Consider the following 18,602-nt stretch of genomic DNA (forward strand, 5'->3'; position numbering starts at 1 on the left):
GGCCAACCCTACAAAGTGGGAATAGAAGGAGAGCTTGAGGACATTGTTCAGGCATGGAATAGGATGAGAAGAAGAATTGAAGTACTTGCAATTTGCAAGTTGTTTTGGGCATCTAGGGACGTCCTTCTCATTTGTATCACTCTAGACATCAATCCTTAGGATTGGTCTTTGGAGTCTATGCTTTCAGCTGTGTACTATAGCAACCGCATCACTCTAGCAATCGTGTATTGTAGCAGCTGCATCACTGTAGCCGTTGTGTCTTATAGCAACCGTGTTACTGTACCAACCGCATTATTGTAGCAGACGTATCACTATAGTAGTCGCATCCTGTAGCAGTTGTGTCACTATAGCAGCCGCGTCCTGTAGCAGTTGTGTCACTATAGCAGCCACATACTGTTTGCAGCAGATCAATGCAATGGCCAATCCATCAACTATTTGATGTAAACAATGTTTGTTCCAGTTATTGCTGGAGTATTCAGTGAGACAACCTTGCACTTGTTTATTCATTTGGAAATCAATATAAATATAGTGTGCTGGTTATTTCTGTGATGTATATTTATGCTTTCAATTCCTATATTCATGTTACATGCCAACACAACATAATATAGACAAATTTTTTCAGAGCCAAAAGGGTTGTATCACATGACAGGAAATTTGGGACTGCAAGCTAAGTGTTTGATAAAATTACCATATAGTTGTGAATACATTGCAAGCAGATTTGGGGGTATCCATTACATGTACTGAATGCAACAATATTAAAATATATAGCAAAGCATGAGACACCAAAAGAGAGAAGAATTTAGGCAACATACAACTATTGGCAGTAAAAATAAAAACAACAAAGGGCATGCAACCCCCCTCTACAAATGTTGTGATAGAAGACCAACCCTTTTATACTACATGAGTTGGCCTTGACGTTGGAAATATTCAAGACTATGCTAGGTTATTGAGAAGGGAGGGGTGAATCAGTTTCCTTAAAAACTTTATCAAATTCAGACCTTAATTGCAATAACCCAATAATCATTTAATTCATTAAATCAGATCTAACTGCATGCATGAGAAACTGAAAGCATAAACATTCATGACATATGAACACAATGATTTGGTGACCCAGAAACCTTCCAAATAGAAAGTAAAACTAGGGTGGGGATGATACCCACAAAACTTCAATACTGCAGCATAAAGTTGGCCTGTTAAGGCTTATATTGATCACTTCTGATGATCTGCCCAGTTAGGAGCAATTAGGACTACTAGGTCCACCTTGTTAGAGGATTTACAAACATACAATGAAGTATGCACTCTGTAAAGAGATTTGACAAAAGACTGTTAAGTCTACCTTGTTAGATGATTTTGGAGCTGATTCACCTGTTAGGATGAAACATTAGATCTCTGACTTACAACTGATTTACTGATTGAGATTCTTTGAAGTACTAATCACCTTAATGTGATAGATATGACTCTGCTGCTCCTTTGCTGATATGGCCTTACAATATACTTTTTGCTGATTCACATTCGCATGCTTCTTACATATTCTTTTCTCTTGTTTCTCATTCATGCACACACACATCTATCTATCCATGTCATTTTGGATATGATACAATACATTATATATATATATATATATATATATATATATATATCCAATTTACAAAATTACAAAATATACAAGTTAACACCAATATTACAAAGTCGGCTTGAATGAAGACACTCAGGTTCTGAAGACTGACTTGGTGAAGTTCTGATATACGGCATCCACTATCATTACTCGGCATCGTCATGCATTCGGTAGAAGTGAAAGCTCAGTCCATACTAATCATCTCAGAGTAGTCTCGAACTCAGTCTACACTAGCAACCCGGTAGATACTGTCTAACTTGGTAGAAATTGAATTCTACGTTTACCATACTTGAACTCGGTAAACACTAATCATTCCATCACTTGGTTAACACTGACTTCGTTTCACATGAACTAATGACTCGGTAGAAACTGCAAAGCTTGGTAACCACTAAACTACTCGATAAGAACTGTAGGACTTCACACTACCTGAATTTACTTGGTAGCCACTGGAATGCTCGGTAGGAACTATGAAGCTTGGTGGTTACTGAATTATATGGCAAACACTGTAGACTGTCTAATGAGCTCAATAACCATACAGAATCTGAATAAGTGTTGTTATAATGACTTAATGTCAACAATCTCCCCCTTTGGCATTAGTGACAAAAACACTTATCAGCCAAAACTTATATACATTACAGTGTGATACTGGCTTGGTACTAGAATTCTGTATTTGAGATTTTTCAAAATTTGCCTTTGTAAGTATGTACTTTCCTTTCCTTTGCTTAGGATGAATCTCCCCCATACAATATACATACTAAGTGTTTCTCCCATATACAGATTCATATATATATATATATTCTGTTCCCCCCCTTTTTGACAATAATGCCAAGGATTTATTCAAAACTTATTTACACAAAGACACCAATATAAGAAAGAAACTCAGAATGTACCTTGAGTATGAGTGCTAGAGTCTTATCCCAATTTTCTTGCAAAACTTTGCACGTATGTAGAGCAATTTGAACTTCTACAAAGAGTTCTATCATGTGATCTGCAATTGAGAAGTTGTTGTCATGGATCAATGTTTTTGAGTAAAAAATGTGCTTCTGCATTGTGTCCATGATGGGAAGGATCATATTCTGAATATCTATCAGTGAAGACCGGATCCTTGCTTCTTCTTTCAACAATTCTGCCTGCATATCTGACAAGAGTCTAATTTTCATATGATATGCAGAACTTGAACTAGGGTCAAGTTGCAACTGTTGTGAACTAGCCTTCAGATCTTCATCAATTTTATTCAATTTGCTCTTTATTTCCTTTGTGAACTCGGTAACATTACATAATTTTGCAAAAAGTGATGTTACATTTGCACAAGAATTTTCAAGATTGGTCAAAATTGAGGAAAGCTCCACTTGCTGAATAGCAATTTCTTGAGCAATGTGCTCAAGCACTTTGTTATCAAATTTCTTCTCTGCCTTCTCAATCAATTTTTCTTGACCACTAGAGTCCTAATTAAACTTTTGGACTACTTCCAATTGAAATAAAATGTGTTAAGAAGTATCAACTTCAACACCTATTACCTCCGTCAAAATATCCTTAGCACTCTCAATGATTTTATATTCTCTGTCTCTTTCCTCTCTTAATTTCTTTTGTCTCGCTTTCTTTTGGAGGAGTTGACTAGCTATTTGCATTTGATCTATAGTGGCATTATCAAAATCCCACTTAGGAATCTCAATCTCCTCATCTAGATCAATATCCTCCTCTATCTCTTTTCCACTGAAAAGTCTTGTACAAGGTTGAGCCTTGAGTTCAATTGCCTTTGTACAAACTACCTTAGAATCTAGAATGGAAACAATAGTAGAGATAGCAAGACTAGCAGTAAAAACTGACATAGTACTAACGGATGGAATACTGACTGGAATGCTTACTGAATCCAAAACTAATATACTTATAGAAGTATCGAAAACTGTAGAAAACAAAATTGTAGAACTTGAAACTGTACTTACTGCTGAAGAACAGAAAATCGTAGAACATGTTGTACTCACTGCTGATGAACCTAACTCAGGAACTGAAGAAGGAGGCTGCAGCTCGGTAAATGAAGTGATAGACACTTCCATTAGTGATATGCTAAGTTGTGAGGGAGCGAAGTGTGATTGGATGTTTGATGTATCTATTGTGGTCAAAATCAAACTTGCTGAAGCTGACTCCAAATTTGATGTGGCTGCTGATTTGCTTGGAGAATGAGCAAGTGAGGCAATGACTGTTGCGGCTATCTTCATAGGATCAGTCTCCTCATCATCTTCTTTGACTTCCTCAATGGCTTCTTCCTCTTTATCTTCTTCAACTCCTTCATTGTCAAACTAAATTGTTTCAAAATTTGTTTCTTCCTCCTCATCATCACTATCATCATCCTTGACTTCTACTGGAGAGTCACTTGGTTTTCGTAAGTGATAAATATTCTTCCACATGCCTGTAGCATTCTTGACTACATGCTCTACATCTTTTAACAAAATTAAACAAGTATTGAATCTAAGAGTCATCCTGTCTTCATATTTCTTCATAGACTCTTTTACCTCAGCATTTGTAACGCTCAGTAACAATTGCCTCAGGGTTTGTTCATAGATATCTCTTGCTATCTGCATGTCTGAATCCCATCTTGGCTCCAATCTCTCTAATAGATCTTTAGAAATCTAAGAAGCTATCTAATCAGGGGAATACTTCCATTTACCCATCTTGGTTAGCACCAATTACTCAATCTGCTTCTTCTCAGCCTCTGTCCTGGTCTCATACTTCAATGATTTGAAGTTGGTTATGCCTGCACCTTCTTCCATTTGTTTCAGTCTTTCCTGGAAGGTGAGAGGAGGCTTGCTAAACACAACTTCACTACCTGTCTTTTTGGATCTTCTGGTAAACACTACAGTGGGTGGCTTGGATGGCTTGGTGATGATCACCTTGCCTTTCTTCTTCACTAGCTCTTCTTCCTTCTCTGACTCATCTTCATCCTCTGCATCATCATCATCATCTTCTCCTTTTTCCTCGGTCAACAAAAGAGGTGTGCTGGTTTTGAGTTTTTTTATTCTCCTCTTGCCTTTGTTAACCGCCTGTGGAAGCTTGATTTCAAGCTCTATTCTTGCCTTGGCCTCATCATATGTTCCAAAGTGTAGTGCCTTTGGATCAACAGGTTCATTTAATAAGGCTTCAATTATGTCTTTTCCTTCATCAATGTTCACCTCATAGGGAAGAGGTTTTACCCATACAACTCTTGGAATCACTACTTGGATGTAGACTTTGTCACTGTCTACCATGAAACAAACATCATCTTTGTAATCTTCAACCAATTTCTTGGGAATCCCGAATCTGTTATTCATTTTCTCCTCAAAAACATTAAAGTAGTTATCCATTATGAATTTTCACCCATTTCTGCAATGTACTCATTAATTTGATACAAAACTGGCACGATTGTACCTTTAGAAGGGAAAAACTTTTGAACATAGAAAAATAGACATGTTAACAATGAACCGAATTTACAAGGATTGTTCTTGGATGTCCTTATGCTTGCCATGTTTTTGTTGAATTGTTTCAACAATAAGTCTACAAGATCATATGACAGAATGTTTTTTACGACTTTGAATGCCAAGTCTACTGCTTCACACGACACACTATTGAGACGACCCAAACTGTAAATCTTGTGTCCTATCACATGGATGCCAAATTTCAGTTCTGCATCAGTTCCACTACTAATCTTCATACCTCTACCATCCCGGTTTTCTTCTTTAACTTCACCAGACCTAGGGTTTTAATAGCTTTGGCTTTGGAGAGCATGGGAAGGCCGGCGATACAATGAATCATCTTTTTAGTAATCAAACTGGTTGCTCAAGCCATAACTGACCGCTGTGAACTCGGCTTAGGATGTATCTGATCCATTTGATTTGGAAACTTTGAGGTAGGTGGAGAATGTGGGTTAAACCCTTATCTTCCAAGTGCTTATGCTCAGGTTTAAGAACACCATTCACACATAATTCACCTAGGGCATCATCCATCTCTAGGGTTCAAATTTCTTGAATTGCATACTTAAAATGAGTTCAAATATCGTTAATGAGAAGTACCTTAGAAGGGATTTGCGCTCCATTTGGATCGAGGGTTTCCGCAATTGCTGGTACAAGTTTGAAATTTGGTGGTTTCTATTCGACTCCTCGGAACAACATTTTTGACCCTTCTTTGCCTTGCTACTGCTGCTTGATGCTGCCATGGTTACTCGGTAGTATACGGAAAACTTCAAAAAAATTATTGCAAATTTCACTCGAAATCGCTCGATTGCTCTGCAATTCACTTGATCGCAACAATACTTCAAGATTTTGGTGAAAAATGAATTCAATTTCCTACCCTTTTGATAACATTTTGCCATTAATGCTTGGTACGAAAGTAGCTGTGATGACATCATTATGTGCGACAGGCTATCATCCACTATCTGTTCGGATCGCTCGGTGAATACTTCATAACTCGGTAACCAAACATGTGTGACTAGTTACTCCTGACCTTGCTCAGTAGAGTCCATGACCCAACCGTACTCGGTAATAATTGATACTAATCTTTTGTGATCCCCTTGTATCTCGAATACTGATTTGGACCTTTGCTTCCTTTCAATTTTGGAACTATTTAGATGTGACCATGATAACGCAATTCCAGTTCTTATATAAGAACTTAGTTGAAAATGGTGGAGTCAACCACTTCTTTAGTGACATGACCATCATTGCTTGGACTAGCTTCCTCGGTGTATTTAGGAATCCATTGTTGCCTCATTTGCTTTCTAATGTTATCTACTTTTGCTTTCTTCTCATCTTCAATTCTTCCTGTATTCATGCAATTCTTGGCTAGAAGACCAAGTTTTGTAAAAGTGAAACATCTTATGGTGGTATCTCTCTTCCTTGTGTGATGGTTAACACAGTTCGTGCCAATGTGTCCATACTCTCCACAGTAATGACATCTGCACCAAGTGTTATAGTCCCAACCAAATAATGCTTTCACAATTTGCTCTGCTGGATTGAATTACTTGGTTCTGCAGTTTGATGGCTTGTGACCTTGTTTCTTGCATTTGTGACATTTGCCTTCAAATTTTGGTTTCTCTTTGCATTAATAAGCCTTGTGACCATGCTGATTGCAATTATAACATTTACCATTGAATTTTGCTTTTCCATTACTCCAACATTTGTTTGATGTATGACCTATCTTACCACAGTGGTTGCAAGTAGGTCTTTGATTCCTTTGAGCACCTTGTTTGAAGGATTCACCTTCTTCTTTGTATCCAATTCCTGCTTTACCTTTTTGTCTATAGAGATTTTGTTCATTTAGTTGATTCAATTGATTCATGTCTGCTTGGGATTTCATCATTCTCTCGTTGACTTGCTTTTCAGTGTTAGGTCATTTTTCAATCTTTCACTAATTTTCTTTTTAGATCTTAGCTCACTTCTTATTCTTTCATTGATTTGTCTTTCTGAATTTAGATCATTCCTTATTCTTTCATTTTCGGATCTCAGACTCATGATTTCTTCATTTGCATTGGAGATTTGATCTATAAGATCTTCATGCTGAAGGGATTCGTTCTGGATCTCATTGTTTCCTTTATCCATTTCTTCTTTCATCTTGTTCCTTTGCTCCAAGATTTCAAATAACCTTACTGACTGAATTTCTTGTTCTCTTTTGAGCTTTCTCACTTCTTCTTGTAGGGAACCATTCTCTCTAAGAGTTCTTTGATTGCATTATTTGCTTCATCTGAACTGCTTGAAAGGAAAAGATCTTCAATCTTTATTTCAATGCACTAGTGATCATTCATCTAATTTGCAAGTTCCTTCCTTCTTTTCAGGGATTGGGAAAGTTGCTCCTTAGCTTTCTTGAGTTGTGCAATGGTCATTTCTAGATCTAGCTTTTCATTGTCAATTGCTTTGTCAAGTCTGAAAATCTCCATTGTCCTTGATCTTTGCTCAAGCTATCAAGCTTTATTCTGAGAACCACAATGCTCTGATACCAATTGTTGGAAATATTCAAGACTATGCTAGGTTACTGAGAAGGGAGGGGTGAATCAGTAACCTTAAAAACTTTATCAAATTCAGACCTTAATTGCAATAACCCAATAATCATTTAATTCATTAAATCAGATCTAACTGCATGCATGAGAAACTGAAAGCATAAACATTCATGACATATAAACACAATGATTTGGTGACCCAGAAACCTTCCAAATAGAAAATAAAACTAAGGTGGGGATGATAACCACAAAACTTCAATACTATAGCATAAAGTTGGCCTGTTAAGGCTTACATTGATCACTTCTGATGATCTGCCCTGTTAGGAGCAATTAGGACTGCTAGGTCCACCTTGTTAGAGGATTTACAAACATACAATGAAGTATGCACTCGGTAAAGGGATTTGATAAAAGACTATTAAGTCTACCTTGTTAGAGGATTTTGGAGCTGATTCACCTGTTAGGATGAAACAGTAGATCTTTGACTTACAACTGATTTGCTGATAGAGATTCTTTGAAGTACTGATCACCTTAATGTGATAGATATGACTCTACTACTCCTTTGCTGATATGACCTTACAATACTTTCTACTGATTCACATTCACATGCTTCTTGCATATTCTTTTCTCTTGTTTCTCATTCATGCACACACACATCTATCCATCCATGTCATTTTGGATATGATACAATACATTATATATATATATATATATATATATATATATATATATATATATATATATATATATATATATATATATATATATATATCAATCCAATTTACAAAATTACAAAGTCAGCCAATATACAAGTTAACACCAATATTACAAAATCGGCTTGAATGAAGACACTCGGGTTCTGAAGACTAACTTGGTGAAGTTTTGATACACGGCGTCCACTGTCATTACTCGGCATCATCATGCATTCAATAGAAGTGAAAGCTCGGTCCATACTAATCATCTCAGAGTAGTCTCAAACTCGGTCTACACTAGCAACTCGATAGATACCATGTAACTTGGTAGAAACTGAATTCGACGTTTACCATACTTGAACTCGGTAAACACTAATCATTTCATCACTCGATTAACACTGACTTCATTTCACATGAACTGATGACTCGGTAGAAACTATGAAGCTTGGTAACCACTAAACTGCTCGATAAGAAATGTAGGACTTCACACTACCTGAATTTACTTGGTAACCACTGGAATGCTCGGTAGGAACTGTGAAGCTTGGTGGCTACTGAATTATATGGCAAACACTGTAGGCTGTCTAATGAGCTTGGTAACCATACAGAATATGAATAAGTGTTGTCACTAATAACAAACCTGACTTAATGTCAACACTTTATACTGAAAGTGAAGCACCCCTTACACACAAAAGAAAGGGACCACCAAAAACTGCATTTCAAAATCAAAGTTGGGAAATTGCCAACATTGATGTGGCAAGATGCTTGTTTGCAAATGGGCTGTTGAAAAGTGCCAATGAACCTCCAAGAGGTTATGAAGGCCCTTGTTATGAGAGAGTACGGACCACCTTGTTGGATCAAAAGGTCAAGGGGATTGATGATTGATTAAAGCCCATAAAGGATTCATGCATTAAGACAGGCGTATTAATTGTTTCAGATGGGTAGAAAGATGCAAGAAACTATCATTTGATCAATGTCCTAGGGGTATCCTCTAAAGAGGCAATATTTTTTAAATTCGTAGATTGTGAGGGGCAAGTAAAAGATGGGTCATTTATTGCTAATATTCTCATCTCTGTGATGAACAAGTAGGTGCTTGAAATGTTCTCCGGGTCATCACAAACAATGCAAAGAATTGTAGAGTTATTGGTTTGTTGGCTGAAGAGTGATATCATCATATCTTTTGGACACTTTGTGCAGTCCATTCACTCAGTCTTATGTTGCAAAAGATGAGGAACAAAATTGAGTGCATCAAAGAGGTGTATATAGAGGCTGAGGACATCCACATGTTTGTCACAAACCACCACATGACTCAACAAATATTCAGAATGTTCTCACGTTTGGAGCTATTGAAGATAAATAAACTTGAACTTAAGTTACTAATTTTATTTTTATTTTTGTAAATAGTATTTGTTCCAATTTCTGATTTTCATATTTTGATTGTGTAAAGTGTATTTTTTTTAAAGTACGTATCTAGTTGTATTGTTATGGCTCTAATTTATGCTACAGGTTGTTGAGACTCGTTTCATATCAAATTCAATCGTCTTGAGACAACTTGTGCAAGTGAAAGAACTTTGCAATATGGTAATCAGCAACCATTGGGCTATATGGAGGCAAAGCAACAATGAGAAGGCAACCAAAATAAAGCAACGAAATTATTTCCTAAGTTCTTCTAACTTGCATTTTATTTTTATTTCATGCCTGCAGTCCAAGGTGTTTTATTTTCTTGTTCAGAATTGAAGCATGTCATAATGATAAGAATAAAGAGGACTAGCTCAAGGAAGTGACAAAGAAGGATGTAAAGGAAATCAAAATTTGAGGAAGAAAAACACTTAAAGAAGATGAAAAAATGATGGACTTCTCAACCTATTACAAGAAGGAAAGCCAAGATAATGCCCAAGAAGAAGAAACCCAAAACAAGTAAGGATTACTATGAAGATGAAGAAGAACATTCTTGAAGATGAAGAAGAACATTCTTGAAGATGAAGAAATTGCGGAATATGAAGTATCACAATCATTCACAAGAAGTAGATAGTTCTAGAAAGTTAATCAAAGCTCGAGAAGACTTACTTGTGATGAATATAAAGTTTACAAAATATGCAAGCTGAGGTGGCGCCTACTCATCTCCAACCAATCAAATAATGCAAGGTCAACATGTCCAAATTCATCAAACGTGACTCATCAACAAGTGGACATGAGGAACACATTTAATGCAATACTACAATCTATTTTCTCATCGGTTTATCCTTGAAAGGATATGTTCTTAAAGGCTTGTAATTTTCTCATTGTGGTAGTTGTATCAACCCCAATCAGGGTTTCCTTTGAATTATCTTGGTTGTTGATTTAGAACCAATCTAGGCCCTTCATTTATATCTTCATTTGTAATTGGGTGGTCTATAAAAGGCTTAACGTTCGCATTTGTAAAATCATTAGAAGTAGAAGAGAGAATAGTCTTAGTAAGAGAGAATAGTCTTTCTATTAAGAGAGTCTTACTATTAAGAGCAAGTAGTAGTCAAAATTTATATGCAATTTTCATTGACGATATGATAGATCTTTGTGTGTTGTTTCTACATTTTGCACTGCTTATACTTCTCAAATTTTTAATTGAAGTTCATTGACTATAATGGAGAAATGTGGAGGTATTTGATAAATTCTTGTTTCATACCATTTGTAGTTTGTTGATTGCAAATTGTAGTATATGGTCAGGCTGAACCTCGTTGTGGGCATATAGGTTGATTGTGGATGTTCATTTGGATTTCGCCAACATTTGGTATTTGGATGAATTATTTTCAATATGAAAATATTTCACAACATTAGAAGATTGAACTCTTTCTATGGCATCATGGGCTATCTCTAGTCAAGTAGTAAGTAGTTATATAAGCAATTTGTCTACCCAAGCATTATCCATTGTTATCATTGGCCTTAGGTGTCAGAAGTAGATTAAATTTCTCTAAACCTCCTTTTAGTCTTTTATTAAAAGGTGAGGGCCCAACTTCAAGGAGTTCCATCCGTACATATGTTAGGTCTTTATTTTGGAGCATTAAATTAAGTAGTGGGCTATCAAAGCTGGAGATTAATTCCTCTTTTTAGAAGTTGTTATAAAAGATCCTAAGACATTTAGAGTTCATTATGTGATGAGAATTTTTGTTTATTGCTGCTGCAATTTGACTTGAACATTCAAACCCTTGGGTATCCTTGGTTTCCGTAAGACCCACAGGCTCCCTAATCATAAGAGTGTTTCAGTGGGAAAACTTTGCTTTGTAAACCCTAGCACATTGTTTATTCTGGGCTGCACGTATTATCAAGTTGAAGGCCAACTTAGAGGAAAATAAGTTATAACAGCATTAAAGCTTCAGATTGGCAGTCATCTGCAGCTGCATTTGTCAATGTCTGGGCACTTGTGAGACGGCTGCAAGGAGCAGTTAGAACAGACTGTTTGGCAGTCATTTTGGGAGTCTGCCACTTGCATTTCTGGAAAGCTTGGGTTTGATAAAACCCAGAAATAATTCTTCTGAGGTTAATCTGCACCTCTTACCGCCTAGTTTTGTGATTTGAACTCAGAAAAAATATGAAAAATCAGACATGCTTTTCTGAAAATTCTAGGTTTTGTTTTAATTATTTGAATTTCTGATCATAATAACACTCAGAAATTTCTGTTTGCAGTCCTAAATCTACTCTGAAATCTGAAATGTAATGAGAATAATCTTATGCAAATTCTTTTCCAGATTTATGCACTAGTTGCAAAGGGTTTTTTTCATTATCAGTTTGTGCCCTAGTTTTCAGATTTTATTGTTTCCTTTTTAGTATCCCATTTGGGGATATTACAGTCAAACAGATCCTTAGTCTGAGGGATTCTTTGGATTCAGTCTCCTTTTGTCATACTCCTTAGGAATGGAACAGGGCAGCTAACTGCTTGTTAAAAATGGGCTTCAGAGCGATTGGATGGGTGAAATGTAGGTGAATGGGGACAATTGTCCCATACTGCTCTCAGTCTCAAATGTTTGACAAGGTTGTTTTGGAGGACATGATTGCTTAGGCCCTTTCTGGGTTCCCTTTTGGTCAGTTTTTTCTTTGTTTCGTTCCTTTTGTGGGTTTTGTTGCTCTTTGGATTTGAAATGGTTATCACTTATCCTTGATTTTTAAAAAAGTACTAATCTTTAATAAAAAGAATAAGAACCCATAGAGACAATACCTAGTCAGCAAGAACCCACACATCATTTGATAGGGTTACCAAGGCAAATTTGACTTGGTATGAAACCAACTTGTATATGACACATGTTTTGAGATTAAGAGAACCAAGAGCTTATGTATGGCCAAGGTACATACTTATGCTAATGGCAGTGTGTGTTGAGTACTTCTTTACATGCTTGTACATTGCTTTCATGTTGATTTTATCCCTGAAACGGTGACACCTAAAATAAACATTCTAAATCTATGTCTGCATGATTCTCAAACACAATAGCATGTAAGTACTATACCCTGAATTTCTGCATTGAGAAAATAAAAATCATGCATTGGTACTTGATAAAGGAAAAAAAGTGTATGAAAAATGAATTTCAGAAAGATAAGTATTAATTAAAGCATGTACACATTGCACACAGGATAAATCTGTAGTAGGCAGGCCATTCAACTATTGTTAAAACTTAAAATACATATATATTATGCCTACTGAAGTATGTTGATTTTCAGAAGCAATTCTTCTTTTGATCAGAACATTGACAATTTTAACTTGGTGTTTAAGAGTTGTAAATGGTAATGTCCATTTCAATTGTAGATAAAAACATATACATACAGCAAAAGGTTAACAAGTCTACGGCAAACACCAGCCTCTATCACAGCTTGAATTATGTCATTTGTTCCATCTGATAGATATGACAGAGCCCAACATGCATCTGACAAGATTTCCTCGTCATCTATTTGAATCAGACTACCAAGAGCAGGAAGTGCTAATTTTGTCTGCATCGAACAAGACAGTCTTAAGTTATACAGAAAGAGTCAGCATGTCCATTCCATGGTTTACAGCTATAATCATCAAGTCTTACAATTATTCAAATTCTCACATGATAGAATATCCTTGCCATAATTTATACCTGCTCAAAGGATGGCTGTGGTGTGCCACGGCAGATATTGTGCAGTATAAAAGAAACATTTCTAAGCATTGACAGTTTTGTTTGATCATTCAATTGAGCCAGGAGTGGCATAAGGGCACCATGACTTAGGACTAAATCTCTAAACTCAGTGCTATCGCCAGCTAGATTTGCAAGAGCCCATACAGCCTGTAACATTATAAAATGTCAGCAATAAAAAGCACTGAAGAAAGCCACTAGATGTGAAAATTCTTAGTTACTCAACACAGTTACAAGTCAAAAGGTTCAGTATATAACCTGTTCCCGCACATCAATTCTAGGGGATTTAAGAAGCTCCACAAAATGTGGCACAGATCCATGATCAATCACAACTCTTGTTTGTTCTGAGGTTCCTGATGCAATGTTTGTCAAAGACCATGCAGCTTCAAACTATATCAAAACAATTGAAACACAAAAATTACTGAGACATCATGCTGACTTAATATTCTATCAAAAGTTATCCAGAGAATTGGATATTCCACCTGAAGTGCAGGGAAGTCGTGCCTTGTAAGGAACTCTACAAACCGAGGGACTACGCCTGCATTAATAACTTCCTCAATTGGGGGGCACCGTTCTGTTACATATGTTTTGGCATATGGTCATCTTTCAGAAGCAGAAAGGACAGAATCAAGATGAAACAGCAAGATAAACATACACACCAATTGAAAGAAGCTTCCTGAATAGATTAGTTGCTTCCAACTGCAAACTAGGATCATTTGAGTATACTCCTGACACCAACACGGGAATGTTTTCCAACTTCAACATTTTCAACAAAAGAAAAAGGTAAGGTGGTTTCCAAAAAACTAATAGTGAACACATACTATTATTATTCCAAGAACCACTAATTTCTTGCATAAATGGTTGAGATGTATGAGATTTGTTATATTGAATAGTAGCCTTTCAAACAACCTTAAATATGATCATAATATACAGAAAATTAATAAATCTAATGAATGGAGATGCCTAAGAGTACATCAGGGCCTTGTAAAATAATATCACATAACTCTGTCACCTTCCTAACTATCAAAAGATAAGACAGAACAGCAAGTTACAAGATAGCCTTCTACTTTACTCAAAAATTAACTTGAAGAATGGCGTAACCAAAAACTTGACAACCTTCAAGAGAAAAGGCAGATTGGCAAGAGACTGAAAATAAATGAAGCTACAGTGAAAAATCCCCTTGCGCAAGAGTTACCTACTTCCTGGCTTGGACTTCTGGCTGGACTAGGACCAGAAATATTATCTTTCTTTGTTTTTGTGTTTTAACATCACTATTTGTATACTGAAATGAGACTAGTAAATATCTTTGCCCTCACATTACCATCCTTATTTATAGAAGCTTACCAATAACCAACCTATGAATACACCATTTTTTGTGGATGCACATTAAACAATCAATGGTTATTCCAGTAAAGTCAAATGTGGCAGTTGGAAATATAATCAACAAGATCACATGTTATGTAAAATTTTTTTTTATAGGAAATGTATAAATGTATAATAATTGTCTTCAGTACAAAATACTGACCCTATGATTACCGAATTAAAAAAATGCAAGCAAGAGCATGTAATGTCCCCAATTTTTAATAAAATACTTTTAATAATTAATGGTCCCAAAATTTAAACAATATTATTTGGACCTTTAATTATATAATAAATGAATATGTTTATTGGGGTCCCAATTGATTTTTGTATATCTCGGGCCCATCTTTAATTTTCCGTAGGTCTTGTCGTCAGCACTCTATGTAAACCCTTGGGAGTGCCTCCGAACGGTATTTAAGTACAACATGTAGGTAGTGTTTAATACGTGATTTGGGATTATTTCTTTGTACTGCAAATTCTTGTTAGAGTTTTGTATTGTTTACCATTTCAGAAGTGGAAGATCTTCCCTACTTGGCTATTCCAATTTTGGTGAGATTCAACCCTTGCCCTATTCCATCTTGTATTACTTTGCTTCAGATCTGCCACATCTGGAGCGCCATCTTTGTTTTGCAAATATAATATTTTGGGTTTCAGCAATAAATTCTTACATTTTTGTGTTGGCGTACACTTTTGTGTCTGACTATTATTTAGTGCATTCAATGAATTATATCTTCCCCTCAACATCTCCAGCTCACTCCCTTTGGCACATTCCTCCAACAGTACCATGGCATCAAAACTTCCCCTCAGGCACTTTCCGTCATGTGTGTTCCCTCGGGAACTTTTCCTCGGGAATTTTCCCTTGGGTGTTTCCCTTGGGCATCCTCAAGAGTCACTTTCCCTTGGGCACTTTCCCTTGGGTGTCTCCCTTGAGCACTTTCCCTCAAGTACTTTACCTTGGGGCTTTCCCTCAGGAATTTTCCCTTGGACACTTTCCCTCAAGTGCTCTTTGAGTTCTCCTTCAAATCAAGTTCTCCTTCATACCTAGTTCTCCTTCAAACCAAGTTCTCCCTTAGACCAAGTTCTCCCTCAGTCTAAATTCTCATTTAGACTACGTTCTCCTTCGGGTTGAGTTTCCTTCGGATCAAGATCACTTCGAACTGAAATTGCCTTCGAACTAAGATCGCCTATGGCCAAGACCATCTTGGGAACGTTACAAGTGGTATTAGAGTTGGTGATCTTGCCAGTCTGTTGGGATGATTGAGAGATTTTGGGATTTGGATCACACTATGGCACCCAACAACAATGGAGAGTGGTGATTGAATGCATTGCAAAAGATTGGCAAAGAACTCAGTGAGGGCGTTGATCTTCCATTAGATTTATTGGAAGTATTTTTGCATAAGGTGGATCAATTACCTTCAAGATGTATACAGAGGATCCTTTCTCCGATTAAGGATGCCTTTAGTCAACCCAAGCTTTTGAGACACCATGACAAGGAAATAAGGTTGGGAGTTGCAACATGTCTTAGAGAGATCTTGAGAATTTGGTTTCTACAGCACAGTATGATGATAACACCATGATAGAGATATTGCATTTGATTATTGACAGCTTTCAAAGCCTTGATGACTTCAATGGTGATCCATTTGGTAAGAGATTTAAATATTGGAGAATTGTGCAAATTGATATGTTTCATCACTTCTTAGTCACAATCAAGGAACGTCATGATACTAGGGTTTCAGTTGCTATGGAAAAACTTATGATTTCATGCATTGAAGAGACGGATGAAATATCCCAACTTATCATATCTATGTTATGGGTTGTTCGTAATCTAGAATGTGTCCCTTCTATGGCGGCATGTAGATTGGTCAGTAATGTTTTCAAGCATTGTGAAGAAAAACTAATATCTCATTTAAACAAGTGAGAGAAAATGGATGACAATGATAAGGGTGATGCATTACGTAAGGAGAGTGAAGGCATGACTACAAGACTGCTCCAAGAGGACATGGACGGATCAAGTTGTACCCATTACCAAAGTTGTGCCTGAGGTTGCCCCCATCCCCGAGTTTGTGCCCATCATCAAGGTTGTACCTATCGTCAAGCCACTATCACATGAGGAGGTTTTGTCAGATATTGAGATTGTGTTTGTTGCCGAGGTTATGTGTTTGTTACTGAAGCTAAATCCATCGTCCTGATCATGTCCATCATTGAGGTTGTATGTATGTCACCGTAGTTATGTCCGTTGTCGTCACAGTGTCTGTGTCTGTCAACATCATTATGTCTATCATCGTGTTTGTCACCATCATTGTGTCTATTGTCATGTATGTCACCAAGTCTGTGTCAGTCGTCATCGTTGTGTCTATCACCATCATTGTGTCCATCACTATCACCATGTCCGTCACTGTCACCGAGTTCGTGTCTGTCATTGTAGTTATGTCTATCAACATGTGCCTTGCCAAGTCTATGTTTATCACTGTCCTTGTGTCCATTGCTATTACTGTATCTGTTGCCAAGTATGTGTCCATCACAGTCGTTGTGTTTGTCGCCGTCATTGAGTTTGTGCTTGTCGTTTCCGTCGAGTTTGTCTCTGTCGCCATTATGTGTCTACCATTGTGGCTACATCCATTGCAGTGTGTAATGTCCCCGATTTAGCAAGTCTTTGGAGTGTGAATTTGTTAGCTCATCATCGCGACCCTCATGAGTTGATGTCTAGATTTGGGGGTCTTTGTTAGTAGATTGCTAGTTTAGGACTTACTATTTTTAGCAAGTCACTCATGGCTAGTTGCTATTTTTGGATTGAGCAGTTCAGGCGAGATGATCATCTGGCTTTGGATATTTGGTCTCTCTTTGGGATTTCTTTATTGAAGTCATATTTATTGGAGAGCTTGTTGGCTTTAATGATTATTTAATACTCATTCAATAATCATAGTATTTTATATTATAAAGTGTTAAAGACTTTATATTATAAAGTTGCTTTTTAAGTGAAAGGTGTGAGGGTGAAGTTGAATGGCTCAAATGGTGTATAAATATGGCTTTTTGGTGAGAAGAAAGGACACCTTGAAATATATATTATCATTCAAATTTCTGGCTAAAGGGTTTTGTGAAGTTTCTGAGCATTGTTTTGAGTATTGCTTGTAATTTGTTGTTGTGGTATAACAAATTACTCATTCTCCTATTGTTGTATACTGTATCTTGGAGAATTGAATCGATTGAGGTAGTTTGTTTGGGAATTGAATTCAGTGACGTCTTACAACTTGAAGACCGTAGACTATGAAGTAATTTGGTTAGGGAAAATTGTCGTTGACTTCCAATAGGAGACGTTGGGCATTTAAATTGTCTTTGGAAATCATTATAGAGTTGGACGGCTATTCCTTAGTGTACTGCGATTATTTCCTGGGAGAATCACAAGGTTATATTGGTATTGCATTGGAGGATTTGGGGGAGGTTGCAGCTAGTCTGGACACCCCGAAATCTACTGCTGGGTGAAATCTGATAGTCATGGGTCCGTTTGGGATCGGTCACTTGTATCTCCTTTGTGTAATGGATCAATAGCTGCGGCCTGCACATGAAAATCAAGCTAGCTTGTTGATAGTCCATATAGACCGTCGGCTAGAGAATAGCAAATATGAATCAAGTTTTATTTACTCATTCCAATTGTTTGGATATGAATTTGAAATGCATTATACTTGTCCCTTGAATCAAAAATAGATTGGAGTCTAATTCTCTATGCTTTCTTTCCACTTTGTTATCATTCATTTAGATTTCAAAAAAATACAAAAAAAACATTAAAATACAAGATATCAAAGTTGCTCTCATTTGAAATTTAGTTCTAGACAAGGAAGGTTTTTTACACAACCGCTACTTTT

At 36.7% G+C, this 18,602-nt stretch overlaps 1 protein-coding gene across 3 annotated transcripts in view; it reads right to left on the reverse strand.

The window, feature by feature from the left end:
- The window catches only part of LOC149580381 (importin subunit alpha-like), a 68,143-nt gene that overhangs the window by 22,629 nt on the left and 26,912 nt on the right, over positions 1-18,602 (reverse strand). For all 3 annotated transcript variants that reach the window (XM_089790502.1, XM_089790504.1, XM_089790503.1), the window contains 5 exons: positions 14,043-14,139; positions 13,866-13,957; positions 13,642-13,773; positions 13,348-13,533; positions 13,050-13,213 (listed from right to left, as the gene is read on the reverse strand). In XM_089790502.1, the coding sequence (XP_089646628.1) occupies positions 13,050-13,213; positions 13,348-13,533; positions 13,642-13,773; positions 13,866-13,957; positions 14,043-14,139 (671 nt within the window). The remainder of the gene's footprint in view (positions 1-13,049; positions 13,214-13,347; positions 13,534-13,641; positions 13,774-13,865; positions 13,958-14,042; positions 14,140-18,602) is intronic.

The sequence above is a fragment of the Cupressus sempervirens genome, chromosome 1, assembly GCF_028749045.1.
Source record: "Cupressus sempervirens isolate cs-2001-9-10 chromosome 1, ASM2874904v1, whole genome shotgun sequence".
NCBI classification, from domain to species: Eukaryota; Viridiplantae; Streptophyta; class Pinopsida; order Cupressales; family Cupressaceae; genus Cupressus; species Cupressus sempervirens.